This window comes from Microchirus variegatus, assembly GCF_963457635.1.
Source record: "Microchirus variegatus genome assembly, chromosome: 7".
In the NCBI taxonomy this organism is placed as follows: domain Eukaryota; kingdom Metazoa; phylum Chordata; class Actinopteri; order Pleuronectiformes; family Soleidae; genus Microchirus; species Microchirus variegatus.
The window spans coordinates 13,312,795-13,328,756 of NC_139808.1; the positions used below are offsets into that span (position 1 = coordinate 13,312,795).

The 15,962-nt window shown below is 43.0% G+C and overlaps 1 protein-coding gene across 1 annotated transcript in view; it reads left to right on the forward strand.

Moving 5' to 3' along the window:
- LOC310929540 (semaphorin-3F-like) overlaps positions 1–15,962 on the forward strand; it is a 53,597-nt gene that overhangs the window by 17,400 nt on the left and 20,235 nt on the right. The window contains exon 2 of the mRNA XM_083892330.1: positions 15,657–15,817. Within this exon, the coding sequence (XP_083748456.1) occupies positions 15,728–15,817 (90 nt within the window). The 5' untranslated portion in view covers positions 15,657–15,727. The remainder of the gene's footprint in view (positions 1–15,656; positions 15,818–15,962) is intronic.

Here is a 15,962-nt window from a genome sequence, read left to right on the forward strand (position 1 = left end):
AGATCAATGAGTCATTATGAGGAGTGCAGCGCTCTGCTGGCCGCTAACACTGCCAGTGTGGGATGCTTACCTTTGTAGCTTAGAGGCAATGCTGTCCGGCAATCCCTCAGCTGCTTCCCACCAACCTTCCCATCGAAACCGTCCTGGTAGAAAAACACAGGAAGATTTTCTGCGGATTAACGGCTGATTCCATGTCAAATAAACGTTTGTGGAATAATGAGACGGGGTATCAACCTTTCCTAACCTGACACTTTTCAAATTGCCACAGACAACAAGAGGGTTTATTTTACGTGGTACACGTAAATTCCCATTTGTGGATTATTATTATTTTGTGGAATGCAGTTGTTACACACGAGGATTGGCTCTCTTCTTTGCCCCGTGGTCTCAGGTGTTATTTCATGTGAAAGGGGGATTTAGCTTCTATTGAAAAGAACGCTCACTGGTTGAAGATAACACATGTTTTCACACAACTAAGAACACCAGTTATAAGGCCGTAACAGATTTATCACAACTTAATTTCTTATTTTCATAGTTGTGGCCAGCATTCCTCTTAAGTTACGATAACACTGTGTGCAAGTAATTGCTGTAATCTGAGAGGAGGATGACATTGTCTAAATCACTGTCTGACAGGGTCGTCACGGTGTTGGCAGATTGTGTTAACAGTTGGAGTTAAAACTGAACATATTTAATGCACCCTCAAAGCCCGAAAATGTGGGCGTACACTTCTAAGGAAAAAAGAAGCTCAAAGACGTAAAGTTTGGGCAATAGATTTAGAATGGGAAGCCAGTTATTGGTATTATGCCATTTTGGTTTCACGATGAATATAGAACATTTAGGATGTGATCTCAACTGGACATTGGCAGACATTACCCTTATTCTGCTTTCAGACATGAACCCTGGGAATTATTTAGAAATTTGGGTCCAGATATATCCTTCTACATACTGTATGTCAAACGCAGTGGGACATTGTCTGGGTGAGAGACACGTTCACACCAACAGGAGAATCTCTGGAGGATCCAAGAGAGAGGGGGTGGCGCCTGCCTTGAGCACGCAGAAGGCAGGGCACTCGCCCATTCACTCGCTGTGGATCCTCTACAGTTTCTCTTTCTGTGTTCTCACATGAGCTCACTTGGACATCACCCAGAGATTATATTAGGGAGCTGGCAGGAGAATCTTTGGAGTGACTTCTTGGGATATTTGCGTTCACACATACAGCCCTACAAGACAATCTCTGGAGAATCTCCAAAGTTCAGTGCATGTGTGAAAGCACTTATGTAGGTCAATAATGTCTATATTTGTGAGAAATGTGATGGCGTAGTGTGCGTTATGTACTGTGACACCCTCTTCCCTGCCAATCTCCTGTACCCACCACCCATTTCCCCTGAGCGTCAATGCTTCCCTGAATAGCAACTCCTCTGTGTTACTCTCTGACTACATTTTTGACAGATCTTGATCAAACCTGAAATGGAAGCCCTTAGATGAATCTGTTAAAACGTCCTGGTAATCAATAATTTGCTGTTGGTATTTCCCTCGTGGAGGTCACTTTCCCAATTTCATTGTGTAGAGGAGCTGCAAGGCAATCAAGTGATGAGTGGAAGAGTTTGTTTTGTCTTGACAGACTTAGTTGTACCAGAGGGAGAGTGAGCTAGGAACATGACTTTCTGCTTCGAAAGCTGGACCAAACAGAAATGAGGAAAATCAATCTTCGTGCCACTAGCGTATCTGCACCCAGCAAGACATAATTCTGCTGGGTCAAACGGTTTCAGTCGGCAATTAGAGCGTTCACAGTTCAACTGTCACAGTAGTTAAATTCAGTCTGAATGAATAAATCACACGTTTTAGTTTGAGCTTGTTTTTCTTAGCCATACACATCGTTGAAAAGAGGATATATAGCTTAGGGCTAAGCCAAGACAACCTGTAGAGTAAAAATTCACCCCGAGAATTTACTACATGTCAAGTGTTAAACCTGGTTGCACCTGAAGTCACTGGATACATTTTGGCAAGCACATTTCCTGAAAACGTGTTGAAATAAAAGCCGCTCTCTAAATTAGGTCCTGCTGGGCCGTCAGCAAAAGGTAAGACCCACCAAGCTCTTTTTTAAAATTACGTGTCTGTATTATTTGTGTTGCACACTGTTTTAGTTCACAAAGGTCTCAAGCCTTCAGATTGTTCTACTCGGCTGTGGAAAAAAAAAGAGGCCTCCCCTGATTCAGAAAACATATTGCTGTGTTTATGATGGGGCAGAAAGAGGCCGTACTGAGGGGCTTAGAAGATAGAAAAGGATGCTTTGGCTGCATGTCTCTCTTTTTCTTTTAGGGCTGAGGTTTTGGTGAGCATTGCCATAGCAAACACATCCATTTTCCTCCTCAGAGGAAACAAAATAAACCTTTTGCACACTTTTTGTTTCCCTTTGTTCTGTAGCATCTGGAGTTACTTAATTTTTCTGCTTAGTTGCTCTCGCACACGTATAGAAGCTACTACCGTAACACACACTTTCAATTACACACCAATCTCAGTTCGTAATTATATTTTATTTAAATGAATCCAGCTGCTGAATGTCCAGTCCACGCTCTCTCTACACTCTTTTGTTGCGTGCAGATAACCTGCGTGTTTATCTGTGCATGCTATGCATATTATCTCTGTGTGTGTGAGAGTGACAGAGGGATAAAGTCATGCACACACACAAATACTTGCATTTCTCTCTCACCCACTCTGTCCTCGTCTTTCCCTGTCCATCCCCTGTGGCTATCAGGCTGATTTTATCACCATGTTAGGTGCAGCGAGATTACCGGTGACAAACTGGGAGGACTAAATCGGCTTGGTCAACTCAGTGACCCGGAAAAAACCACCACCTCCCTGCGTGACTATCTCCTTAACACCAACTTACAGAGACATCAATGAGACAAATGAAGCTCTAAGAATCTACCTATTTAAAGGGTGAAGATTCAAATCAGACCAAGTTAAACTGACACTAATCTTGTGCAAATTAATTTGATGAATAGAGGAAAAGACACTGACACTGGTGACAGCGATTTCTAATTGTAGATATGGGTAAGAGTGAGGTTTATTGAAAACATGTCGAACAACTTGTAACTTCAAGCAATATTTTTACATCGAACAAAGAAAACTTACTAGATATTGGTCAGTTGGAGAAACTCTCCATCATTCATCTCTCTCATCCAGATTGATTTCCCCCATCTTAAGGGAACCTATTATCTCATTCTGACTCTGAAAGGATAAGAGTGCAGAGCCTTAGAAGGCCCCTTAAAACTGCCATGGTTTAGAAGCAGCAGGCTTATAGCTTTAGAGAGAATCAATCGTGTAACCTCTGGATGGGTCTCCTTTATTAGCTGCATAAATGTACCGTTTCAGAAACTGTTTGGATCAAGCTAAGCCTGTACAAACTGCAAGAAGACTGATGTGCAGGCGTTGAAGAGGGAGATGCAATGAAGTTTGTGTGTGTTGACCATGTTACTACATTTTAAGATGGCAATTGTTGTAACTGCTCTCAGTTATTCACAAGAAAAAAATAATGAAACGGTCAAGAATAAGAAAAGAGCTTGAATTAGATGCACGAACGCATCACGGTGGACATTAATGAAGGCTGGTTTGGGGAAATCATTGTAAGCATTTTAGCCTTTTTACCTCTCTGATCCTCCATTTCCACTGGAGCAAGTGTTAGCAGTGCAGCCTCACTTGGGGCTCAAACTGATTAACAGGCACAGTGAGGCGGCAGCAGCCGAAAACACAAAGCAGTTTGGAAAAGGCTAATCGCCTTTAACTCAGATGAGCGCCCTTTGAAAAAAGAAATGAAGTGTTCAGGCAAAATGCAGTGACATTGTTGACATAGGAAAACATGGGATTTGTCTTTTAATCTCGCTTCCTGTATCCAAAGCCTGGGAATCAGGACACACATCAGAACTCAACTGACCGTCTGTCTCTGTTCAACAAGGGAAGGGACAAGCGCGACGATCCATCAGCCTCCAGCTTAAGACTGTCTTGGTGAAGGAATTTCCAGCGAGGTTAAAGAGTGTGGCTTAACAGCGTGTGATGTGCGGTTTTAAGCACCTGTTCATCCACTGGTGCAGTTGCCATTGTTTCTGTCTGAAGTGGTTCTGAATACGAGATATGGCGTCACGTGCAGTTCTAACGGTGGCTAGTCATCCTCTGTGGTGGTCTTGTTCCTACCCTGGTGTTTCATTTTTCCATCAATATCATCTGCCTCATGTCAAGTATGGCAGATAATCTCCTCAAGACAAATAAAATGGAAAAGAAAAAAATCTTTCTTGGACTTTCCCACAACTTCTCATTAACCCTACCCCCCAAGAAGCAGGAAGACGAGCGCTGAGGTGGCAGTGCATGCCAGGGGGAAGGATCAGTGGGAGTCTGGTGGGAGGAAGAGACCTGGAGCAGAGCCACAATGGCTGCTGTCACAATCTGTCCTATCTTCCTGTCATTCTCAGGAAGTGGCTAGAACAACTGGCCTCCCACACTGTGACTCCACACTGGAGTTTAACAAACAAGGCATTCAAAAGCACATGGCGTGATAGTGGGTCACTGGCGGCAAATACATCAGGAATGCCTCATTTTGTGTCTGTTCGGTTGTAAATCAACCGAACAGACACAAGGTGTGAGGATGCACCTGAGAGAAACAGAGAGGTATTGTCACACTGCTAAATGTGTCATTGTCGCCTGACATTATTTTCTCAATCCTCCTTTTTTTCTTACTTGAGACATGGTGCTTCTCAGTTTCATCAGTTTATTTTCGTCTTTGGATGGGAGCTTCCTGCACATTGCGACCGCAGAGAATGCCGAGTTACTTTCCAGAGCAAAGCATGGAGAAAATTGAAACCTCAGCTTAAGCTTGCTCTGGGCTGATTTTGAAGCCTTTAGATTTCACTTGTTGTTCTCTGCCATACCAGAAATATCACGAAGATCAAAATTCAATAATGTTTATGCGATGCTGTATTGTCCATGACGAAAAAAGTGTATATAAGTAAACTCCCGGGAATCCGTTATAAAATAATAGCTCCACTAGAGCAAGGTTTTGCTTTGCACATTTTGTAATATTGTATATCATAGTGTAGTCATTCAGATTTAACGGGCCACTGTGTGTAAAGTCTGGTTATCCATCATTGTTCTCTTTTTGGTTAAGCACTGTAGGGTTTTAGTCTATTTCCCTTACAGTAGATGTGTTAAAGACCTCTCCATTTCCACTCGCTCTGCCAAATGACAGAGACACAGAGAAAGATCAATCTTCATTACCAGCTACGTCTGGTCTATGGTGTCCCAGATGCACACACACACACACACATCTTTTGAAATCAGGCAGCAGAACCAAAGATGTATGCAGATACTTCTGAGTGTATCCAGCATGTGAGGATTATGGTCTGCCATTGAAGATGAGACATTCCAGATTAAGATAAGGGAGGCTAAAGGTAACCGGTCTCTCGTAGTCGGAGCTTTATGTTTAGTCTTAGTGTAGCTGCTGCTGCTCGTCAAAGCAGTCCTGCAGTAGTTCTGCTAATTCTGCAGAGTCACAGGCCTGTCTCTCACCACTTCTGGCTTCTGTACTAAATCGGCATTAAAATGAATTAATCATGCTAAATGTATTCAAGAAACCAGAGTTACTGTATGCATATCAAACAGATACCTTATACACTTGATTCATGGGTTCACTGGTGCATGTGTTGTGTTTCTGTTGAGCTGAAACTCAGGTCTGGGAAGTGTTTGAGTGATGGCAGAGAAGTTACATCTCTCAGCCCAGAGAGTCTTGTCTGACATACTCCCTAGTACACTCTTCCTCTCTCTCTTACCCTGGTTTAACGCTGTCGACTGGCTCATTGTGATTCCGGACAGGCCATCCAGTAATGCCACTTTACTCCAGGCAATCCCTGTTTCCTGATTCCTCTCAGGCTGAGGAGAGATAACCCTGACCCTGAGCTAATCCCAGATTAAAGCAGTACATAAAGGGCTGCCACTGCTGTCCAGTGACCTCTGAAATATTCGTGTCCCCTGGCTTTTGCTGCTGCTGACCAGGACTTGAAAAAGCAAGTTAAGCAGATTATTGCATCTGTGCAATTTAGATTAATGCAACAAGTTGTGGTTGCTTGACACAGAGGTAGAGACCAGTAACTTTGTTGGTAGAGCCTCTTATGACGAAAGAAATCAAGGAGCTGTTTCACAACTGCAATTGGTACATATGCAGGAGCTGATGTGTGGGATGTGAACAGGGCAGGACTTTCAAACTGTTGAGTCGGAGACTGTTAATAAAACACATGTCTGTTAAAAAAGAGCCTGTTTGTGCAGATGTGTGTGATTAGATCAAGACTCTCTTGGGAGGATCTCCTTCCCCATGAGTTCTCCACGTTTCACATCCGCCTCAGCTGGACCTCAAGTTTTATATGTTTACGCTGGATCGAGAGTGAAAGGTGTTCATTTGTTTGGAGAGAGAGTGCCATGCAGGTCCAGCAGCACACATTTCCACCCCATATCAGAAGTCATCTGTGTCCATCCAAACACCTGAAAACAAACCGATGATTGTCTAATTGTGTCTAATAGGAAGAAATAAGAATTGAATGCAGGTAATTGCACCATTGCTTTCAAAGTCCTCTGTTTCTGCCTGATAGATTAGTGTGGAATTACTTACTTAAAATGCGTCAGGTTGTTCCAGAGGTTTGAAACAATTGAATGAGCAAATCACAAAAGATGCAGTATAACTGTTCTATTTTTTAATTGCTTTATGAGTGCAGTAGTTGCTTTTTTTGATGCTATGACTCCATCTTATATCTGTAATGCAGTAAATATTGTACAGAACCCCAACTCTTTATCCAACTGATTCTGCAGCAAGTCACATCTCTCTGCTGTTTAGAAGAGTTAACACGAAAATGGAGACACGCGTTGCCTCACTGCTCACCCCCCACTCTCTCGCCCTCTTTGCCTGTCCATCAGCATGCTGTGCCTGGCAGGCAACGGGAGAGGGGCTTAGGTGTTGGGAGCCAGAGGTCCTGTAGTAAGGCCATCTCTCTGCATGAGAGCTCATCAGAGCTGACAGTGAATACAAATTGGTGCCTTTAGTGGGGGTTGGGGGGGGGAGGTGGTTAGAGGTGGACACAGGAGGGGCGTGGCACTTCAGCAGCTCCTAATTATGGAGTGGTTGAGGCATTCAGGTCGGCAGGGGAGTGGCAGCACTTTGAGGGAGGTGTGGTAATGAGGCGGCGATAGCGGCGCACGGTAAGGTGTCGCATCTCTCGTTTGACACGGAGCAACTTTTGGATACTATATGAGGTCAGGAGTGGTAGTTAATGATGTGTGACATTGGAGAGCTTTTACCGCAGATCCATTATGATGGATCACGTTCGACATGTGTTGAGACAAGAGAGCCTCACACCTTTTCCCTTGGTGAGGGTGCTCACAGCAACAGGAAACAAACAACGTGCCATGAATAGCCAAGTAGTTTCACTTCACTGCCCAGTAGCTTTACTGTTTAATGGTTGGAAAGTTGTAATCAAAGATATTATCCATTACTAACTAACACTATCTAGGACCTCAATGGGAGGCTTTTGCACTGACATGTAACTGAGCCATATAATGACTTACTATACACGTATTCTCCAAGTGATGATGATCACAGTAAACTAAAATTAAATGATTATAGTGGCTTGTTCATTTAAAAATTTTAAGTAAGACTGACTGACTGAAAGGTGCTCGTGTTGATGCGTTTACAAATGAAGCAGGTGTTTGCACAGGCACGCTGTTATGTCTGTGTTTTCTCTCCTAGCAGCGAACTGCAGAGTCGAGACACACACAGAGGATGCAGCGAAGCTTGACGCGTCTGCAAGAGCACATCGCAAAAGATTAGCTGTGGGTCACATCATACCCCCTGAATGTTGTGCCTTTTGCGTATCTGTTATCTTGCTGAGTGAAATGCCCTATCTGATGTGACACAGTGGCTTCAGCCTCTGACCACTTTTATTATCCTCCATCCCACATAGTGACTAAGCCACGGCGAGCAGCTGCTGTGTTCACATACTGTTATCATTCCTTTTCATTTAGCAGCGCAGCTAACCTCATACCCACTCACCAGTAATCACACAGGCATTCTTTAACAACTGTGTCACTTCTCTGATGGCTTTGAAGCGTGCAGCTTACACAAACCCAAATAACTCATGCAAATGTTTGACATGAAGACAAGTTGCGTTGAAAGAATCTGTTGAAGGAGAGGGAAAGAAGACACTGTTGGACTCGGACTGGGTACATTAACGTGACATTAGAAAAAAAAAATATTGTGTTAGTCCGTAAACCATTTTAGACCCAAAAACCATACTTTTAAAATAATGAAAACATGTTATTATGACTGAGATTACTACTGCATGTTCAGTTCAAGCAGAGTTGGACTCAATCTGGTCATGCCCCACAGTTCCCATCCCAATACCCAGAAATAACAGAAGAAGCTGGTACACTGTCAAAATTCAGTTTTGCATTTGTTGGACTGAAGAGGAGTCTGGTTTTATGCTGTGTCTGCCAGGGGATTTTTTTTTTTTTTTTGGTTTTACTTACCGCATGCTAAACTGGTAACTGCTTTATAACAACAATCAGAAAGGGGACCTTTCGCTTCATAGATTAGCGGAGGCAGACACACTTCGAGAAATGGATTCTCTGTTATTGCTTGTATACTGGGACAAAGACAGTCCCGTATAACCGTAGCTCTGCTTGTCACTTCAGTCTTCCAGTGGCCACACATTTGCACTTAATCAGCTCAGTGATTGCTACTATACAAGGTCCTTTCTTATCCTGCAGATACAGGGAATCTGTGTCAGAGAGCTGTGCTAAGATAAGCGACAGAACCACTGCTACTTTTAACCTAGTGATATATATATATATATATATGTATGGCCTTAACTGTGTAATACTGCCTCATCCATCTGTCCCCCACCTCTTCTCTGTCTCCTTTTTTACTTTCACCTCAACCGGCCGAAACAGATGGCTGCACATCTTTGAGTCTGCTTCTGCCTGCTCATTGTGTGGTCTGTCTGGCTTCTATCTGTTGTTTCATTATCAGGCAAAATGCCTTGTAATATTTGTTTAGGCTTGATTTGACTGTTAAGCAAAATTGCTATATAAGTAAAGTTCATAATTCTTATTCTTATAATGCCTTACAACCAATGGTCAAGTAACGCACATAAAGTGCATATTTACACATTTAAATTCCAACATAAAGATCTTTAAATATATAAATATTATGTATAATGCTACCGTTTTTTATTATAAATAAGACACAAAGAAATATGACACAGGTCATAGCAGTTGTCCATCTGCTCAATCTCACCTACTGCACATTCTCAGGATCATATGCCCAAAGCTGAACAAACACCAATGTGCAACTTTTCCCTAAAAACTTTTCCCTTCACACTGATACATAGTGAGCACAATATTTTAGGGGATGCGTGCTTGATAATTGACTTGTCAGATAAGTGCCCTAAACCTGTGGCATTTGACGCCTGCGGTGTCCCAAGTCATTACTGCACCTTGTTAAAAATTTGAATTAACTTCAAACCAGGCAACTATGCAATTTTCCAAAGTCTCTAAAGATATTTTGCGCAGAGCTCCATCATTGTGGATGAAATGAAGTGTTTCATCTAAAGACTGTCTTTTAGGTTTCTGACAGCATTTAAAATATTTGGCCAGGATTCTTGACAAGAGCTGTCTTTGATGTGTGAGAGCATGCCACCTCTCCCGCCCCCCTCTTAAACACCCTAATTATCACTTCTGCCACTCTGTTGTGTGTGAAGTAACACACCTCTTTCTCTTGCAGAGTTGAAAACTGCCTCAGGACACTGCTCAGGTACTACAGCTTGTTTGTTATGTGCCAGGGGCTAACAGGATATTTCTGTCACTTTCTTGCACTACCTAAAAATTAAACCCTGTTTATCGCCACATTTTCCAGGTAATTGTCGAAGAGAAACAACCCCCTTTTCATACCTTGCTTTAAAGCACATCTTAGGTGATTTGATCACAGGTGGACAAATCTAGGTACATCAGTTTACACCTTCCATTAGAGCAATTACCCACGTGTTTCAGGTGATCTCACTTCCATGTCCTATCTGCAGATAACGCAAAGACCAAATGCAATGTTGTTTTGATATAGACATAGAAAAAGGTAGCAATGCATCGTCGTAACTGCAAAGAAAAATGCCGGTCTACTGCAAGCCCCAGATCACTCAAAATAAGAAATGGTTTGGATGAAGCCAGGTTGTGCAATTTGAGAGATGAATGAATTTCTCAATGTGTTATGAGTGATCAAATCTCAATTTGATGCAAGTGGACAGCTCCTGGTTCAGCTCATGGTTGCTATGATTCAGGACCGTTGTACATTTTTTGCAGCTCTACAGCTTTACTGGGATCTGGTTGTGATATTTGCACAGGAGGACAGTCGTGACGCAGAGGCTGTAGTTTCTGATTATCAATCACAGGTTCCACAAAGGAAAACCACAGACCCATAAAGTGAGGAGGCGATTGCTACATCCTTCTCTCTCCACACACACACACACACACACACACATTGCTCCCTTCCTGTTTGGTGTCAAACCACAACTTTTGTTTCAATCCATCACCATCCCCCAGTCTCCTCTTTAACTCCCGCAGTTCTTCACAGAGAGTAGTGCAGGCTTCAAGCAGCAACATGCTCAGAACTGTCATTGGCAGTGGACTGCACTTTTAATTTACCCAATTTGAAACCAAAGAAATATGCAGTGGGGTGGAGCGCCCATATCAGTGTCGTGTTGTGAGTGTGTTCTGCATTGTGGGGTGGATGGAGGATGTGTATTTACTCCTGTTTAATTACCCTTTTCTTCAATGTTCATTATTTAAACACACCACCTGTAGTGTTCTGTGATCCAATCACATACCCAATGTGTCTTGTTAAATTGCCGGGACAGCTATGAGTGTGGTGGTCTGTGTGTGCTCTTAAGTCACGTTTTTTTTTTGCTCCTTAATGAGAGGAAGTTCTAATGTTTCTGAAGCACATGGCAGGATGCATTAACATCTGAATATGATACATAAAATACAGGCTCAACTTTCCCTTGTGTCACAGCAGGGTGGGAAATCATTGCATACAAAAAAAGCATTTACTAGTGAGCTTTCTTAGTTCTGGAGATGTGATCTTGAGAGTGAGCTGCATGCCAGTGAGCTTTTCCTGTCCAAACATATTTCCAAAGTAAACTCGGCCCGTTGGCTATTAATTTAAGATGGAGAGATGTGCAATAACATGCAGGCCTGCAGCCCCGGAGATCGCCGTCAGCAGCCAAGTATTCTCTCAGGAGGAGGAGGAGGGCTGGTTCAGTCTGACAGTGAGACATGTCTCCCCTCCATGTTTCTATACCCACTTGAACCAGGAAAGCTCACAAGAATATGCTCTTATTCATAATTGTCTGTAGAATCGGCTGCAAAAGAATGGCAGAACACATCCCACGCTTCCCAGTGCAACCATTACATTGTAATGCAAGCCACTCCTCGAGCTCCAATGCAGCGACCGAGGGTTTAGCGTGCACAAATCAACGTGACTGTATGGACGTTGCTATTCGTAGGAAGGATATCTGACACAGAGTGCTGGCCAGTAAGAGAAATAAACCATCTGTGTTTGCTGTTTTGCTCGTCATTTAACTGTCGGAGCAGTTTTACTTGACTTAGCTACCCCTGCTGAGACCATCAGACCATATTTGTATTCAAGGTCTTGCATTTGTACATGCAGGCAGAAAGATAGAACAATATCCCAAAACTGTGCCAGAGGTACTAATGTTGTGCAAGTTTTAAAGGCTATACAGAGACCTCATATGTCCTCACTGGAAGCCTTGGTCCATGTATGTAAATGTAGGTATAGTAAAGACCATGAATTTTGATTTTACATTGAAGAGATAAATCAATACAAACAGAAGTCGGGCTTTGACTGAAGTAGCGCTGTCAAAATTCAAAAATATAAGCAGCTGTATCTTCAAAGGTTGATTTAATTTACCAATGCTTAGTGTTTTAGGTTAACGTAAAAAAAACTTGCTGAACTTGTGTGATGTGTAGCCCTGCATAGCATTTAGCAGTTGGCTCTGATGCTAGCATTTACAGAGAATGTCTTCAGGACTCATCTTAACTCAGTGACCCGTTCTCTGTCACCGACACAAACCTTCCTTGCAGCCGGGTGTTGAGTTGTGGGAACTGGCAGTAGGCTGTATCAGCTGGCGGTACCATGAGATGCTGAGAGAGGAGAGGATTGTCTGAGATCAGCAGACTGAGGAAAATGGACTGGATCCTTCTCACTATAGTTGACTTTGGTGTCCATACTCCCTCTCCTGCATAATTGGTTTATTGTCTGTACACTATCCCTCATTCACTGCTGTGCACGTGAATTACAAATATGGAAAAGGAGAAAATAATGAGAGATCTCATACACTGACCTCGTCTGTCTGAGCGAGTGCTGGCCTGTAAGAATAAGAAAGTAAGTGTATGAGTAAAAGGGAGAGACACTGAGTGCGGAGATCGGGTTCCCTCTTCGGCTTGCTTTCACCTCTAATAGAGTCTTTGCCATTCCACCACAGGGAAGCATTGCGGTCCTGAAAACAAAGCCTCTGCTGTGTGTCTGCAGACCCCCCAGAGTGAACCTAAACCGTACACGCAGTAATGGGCTTCTTTAAGGGTTTATCCGGCTCTAATAGTCACACTTGTACACTGCTCCCAGCCTCTAAATCTCAAGGATAAGTTTGTTTGTGCAGAAAATGCTGTCATGCCCTAATGTGGCTGACAAAGAGCACAGTAGTTCTGAGTCTCTAAGCGTTTACTGTTTGACATTGTAATCTCCTATTGTGAGTGTGTAGTTGTGTCTGGAATACTGTGGATGTTGTGTACGGCTGAGCTCAGTAGAATGTTACTGGTCAAAGAGATCATGGATCTTTTCCAAATTGTTTTGCTCGTTTGAAACTTATTACTGTAGCAGAAATGTTCCCTTTACTTCCTTTTTTGGGAATTATCACACACTTCCACTTCATCCAGCAAATTCCTCTTTATCTCTTCAAACATAGTAAACAAGTCTCTCCTCAACATCATCCATGAGAAGCTCAGGCTCTCTGCATCTGTCCAAGCCAATTGTGACTTGGAGTTTGTCTGGCACCAGCATTAGTTCAGGGCCTTGTTTCCACAGGCGGCCTGACCCCCAGAGCACCGTAACCGCTAAGCTCAATATGTTGTTATACATCTTCCATTAACATCTCATATGGTGCCCCTGCCTGAGGCGAAGGTTGACTTTTGGACTGAGCTGAGAGAGGCTGAGAGAGTAGTGAATGATCTCTATCAGCTGGAATATGGAAAAAGCTTTTACATCTTGTTTTGCACCAGATTTCCTCCTCATTCTTCTCACACCAAAGGGATCAGACGGCCCAATGGCATTTAGGCTTTGGTGAGTTCATTTAAATCCCACAGAGTCCAAGATACGTCATCTCTGATTCATTTGGTCGTAATGACAAAAGGGCAAAATGAGCAGAGGGAACTCTGAAAGTTTGATTAAACAAACAACCTATTTTGTCACGTACGTTAAATTACAATGACACAAAGATGAATTTATTAATTACCCTGAGCTCTTTTTCCTGGCATGTAGAGTGTATTTAGAGAAGAGAATCTCAAAAGATTGTGAGATTAGATTACTTGCATTTATGGTCTGTAAGTCAGACACAGATACGTACCCCTCTTATCGTCACAGCTACATCATCAAAAGTTGTTGTTGTCTAGTTGTTTTCATGTGCAGTGAGAGCACATGCAGTGTGAGTGCAGGCAGGCTGGTTAGTTAGTGACACATATGCCAGCAAATAAAAAAAAAAATCAGTAAAATTTATTTATTGATGCCTTTTGTAACATGAACAGTATTTAAAGAAAGAAGATTAAAAACACATTTTTCAGAAATAAATTACAGACTTAGCTTTAATGTGCAGCTTTGTCTTGGGTGTGCTGTTATTATGCACTCTTCACATTCCCTCTTCAGTTGACAGACAACCCCATCCAGCTTCTCTCTGACAACAAACACGCACACACACAGCGAGGAGTTGCTGACAACCTGTTTCGGGGAAGGCTTTGACTGGCCCGTGGAATGTTTGTGTGCGTGTACAACTCGTTGTTAGCCGGACTCATGTGTTTCGCTCTGTTCAGCCACACACATAAACAAAACCCACAGTGTACTGGGACTCATCATTCAACTTAACTCTCCAACAAAAATAATCACAGGGTCCAACCACATGTTGTAGCTCCTCTGCGCAGGCATCCGGCAGCTGTCAGTCACGCTGCTGACCTGTAAACAGTCCACTGGTGGGTAAAGTTATTAAATCAAACTGGATAAATATGGCAAATCTAATGCTATTAATCTCTGGTTATTGATGTAACCCTGTGTTAAAATTAGGGCTAATTGCCGGTAAGACTTGTAATATCAGATTCCATAGGGAGACTCTTTAAAAGGGTCTCTTAATGGTGTTCATTTTAAGGCCCAGTGTTGGACATGTGGCTGCCTTTGCAATATGTTGACGATCACCACGTCACATGCACCGAACAACCTCGCAGGAATGTTTCGCAGTAACTTCAATCACAATGATGATTGTGCATTTCGAGCTTGTTATCGTCTAAAACATATCCAAACTAAAATTTTCCAAAGTAAACTTTTTTTTTGTTTGATTGTTTTCCAATTTCAAGTTCAGTCCCACATTGACGACATGTGTTCCTTGCTTTAATTATACGCTGGTACACGTGGGTTCTTGTATGTGATATGTAAACAGTCAAACAAAGCTAACTGTATTTGACAACTGCTCCTCTGGTTTATCTCCACCACATCTTGGCTGAAAAACCAACACAAAACACTTGGAGTAACCTCAAAGTGTGGTTACTTCTTTCGCTGCCTGTTGTCTGTTGCTCAATAAAGCTAAACAGTGACTTTTCCTGCTGTTGGAATGAAATCTCAGTGTTTGTCCAACAATATGTGAATGCCACCCTCTAATGCCTCTCCCCTATAGATAGAGGGGGAGTGTGTTTGTCTATGGTGTGGCAAGGGGCCTTTGCTATCTCAGCAGCAGCCTCTCTGCCCCGCGCCTGTACATGGTTGCTGAACCGAGAAGAACATATCAAACAAACACTCCAACACAGCTTTGGAAGAAGATAGGGTTACTCTCAACATGAGGGAACGTGTTAACTGCATTGTGTTACCAAAGGTGCGCGCACCCCTCCGGCCTTCAGAGACTGCCCACGCGAGAATTGCGCTGTGTAAATCCATAGAAACGGAACATATCTATTTTGCCCTGCCGTGTATATACGGAATAAATGTGTGGTAAATATCTCACGAACCACTCTCTGTTCCTCTGCCTGGAAGCCACTGGCTTCTGACGATATGAGCTCGACCTTCTGATCCACTCGGGCGGTATTAAGCTATCAACACAGTGTGACAGACACTCAGTAGCACTTGTGTCTAATGTGCGGTGTTAAGTTACCACAGTGTTGGTGAAAAACCATCAGATGGCTCCACATGGGTATGCAGGAGTGGCATCAGGAATGTGTCAGTTGTGCGTGCATATGTGGGCAATAATCTTCTAATGTGCAACCACAGCTGTTCATTAACGGATATGCTTTCATTTTTTAAACAGAGCTGAGATCTACCGGTACTGCTCATCACTTCGCCTACCTCCTCAACACGTCAGACTACCGCATTCTGCGTATGGACGAAGACCATGACCGCATGTACGTGGGCAGCAAGGACCACATCCTGTCCCTGGATCTTCATGACATCAACAAGGAGCCGCATATCGTAAGAACTTTACCATTCTCCGTCCCTCAAGCTGTGGCCTCTTAAATGTGTTGTAACACTGGGATGAAGAAAGCTCCTTTACCTCAGCACTTAGAACAGCTTCCCCCAGGGCAAATTGTCATGTCCCAGCAACAACCATGTTTGC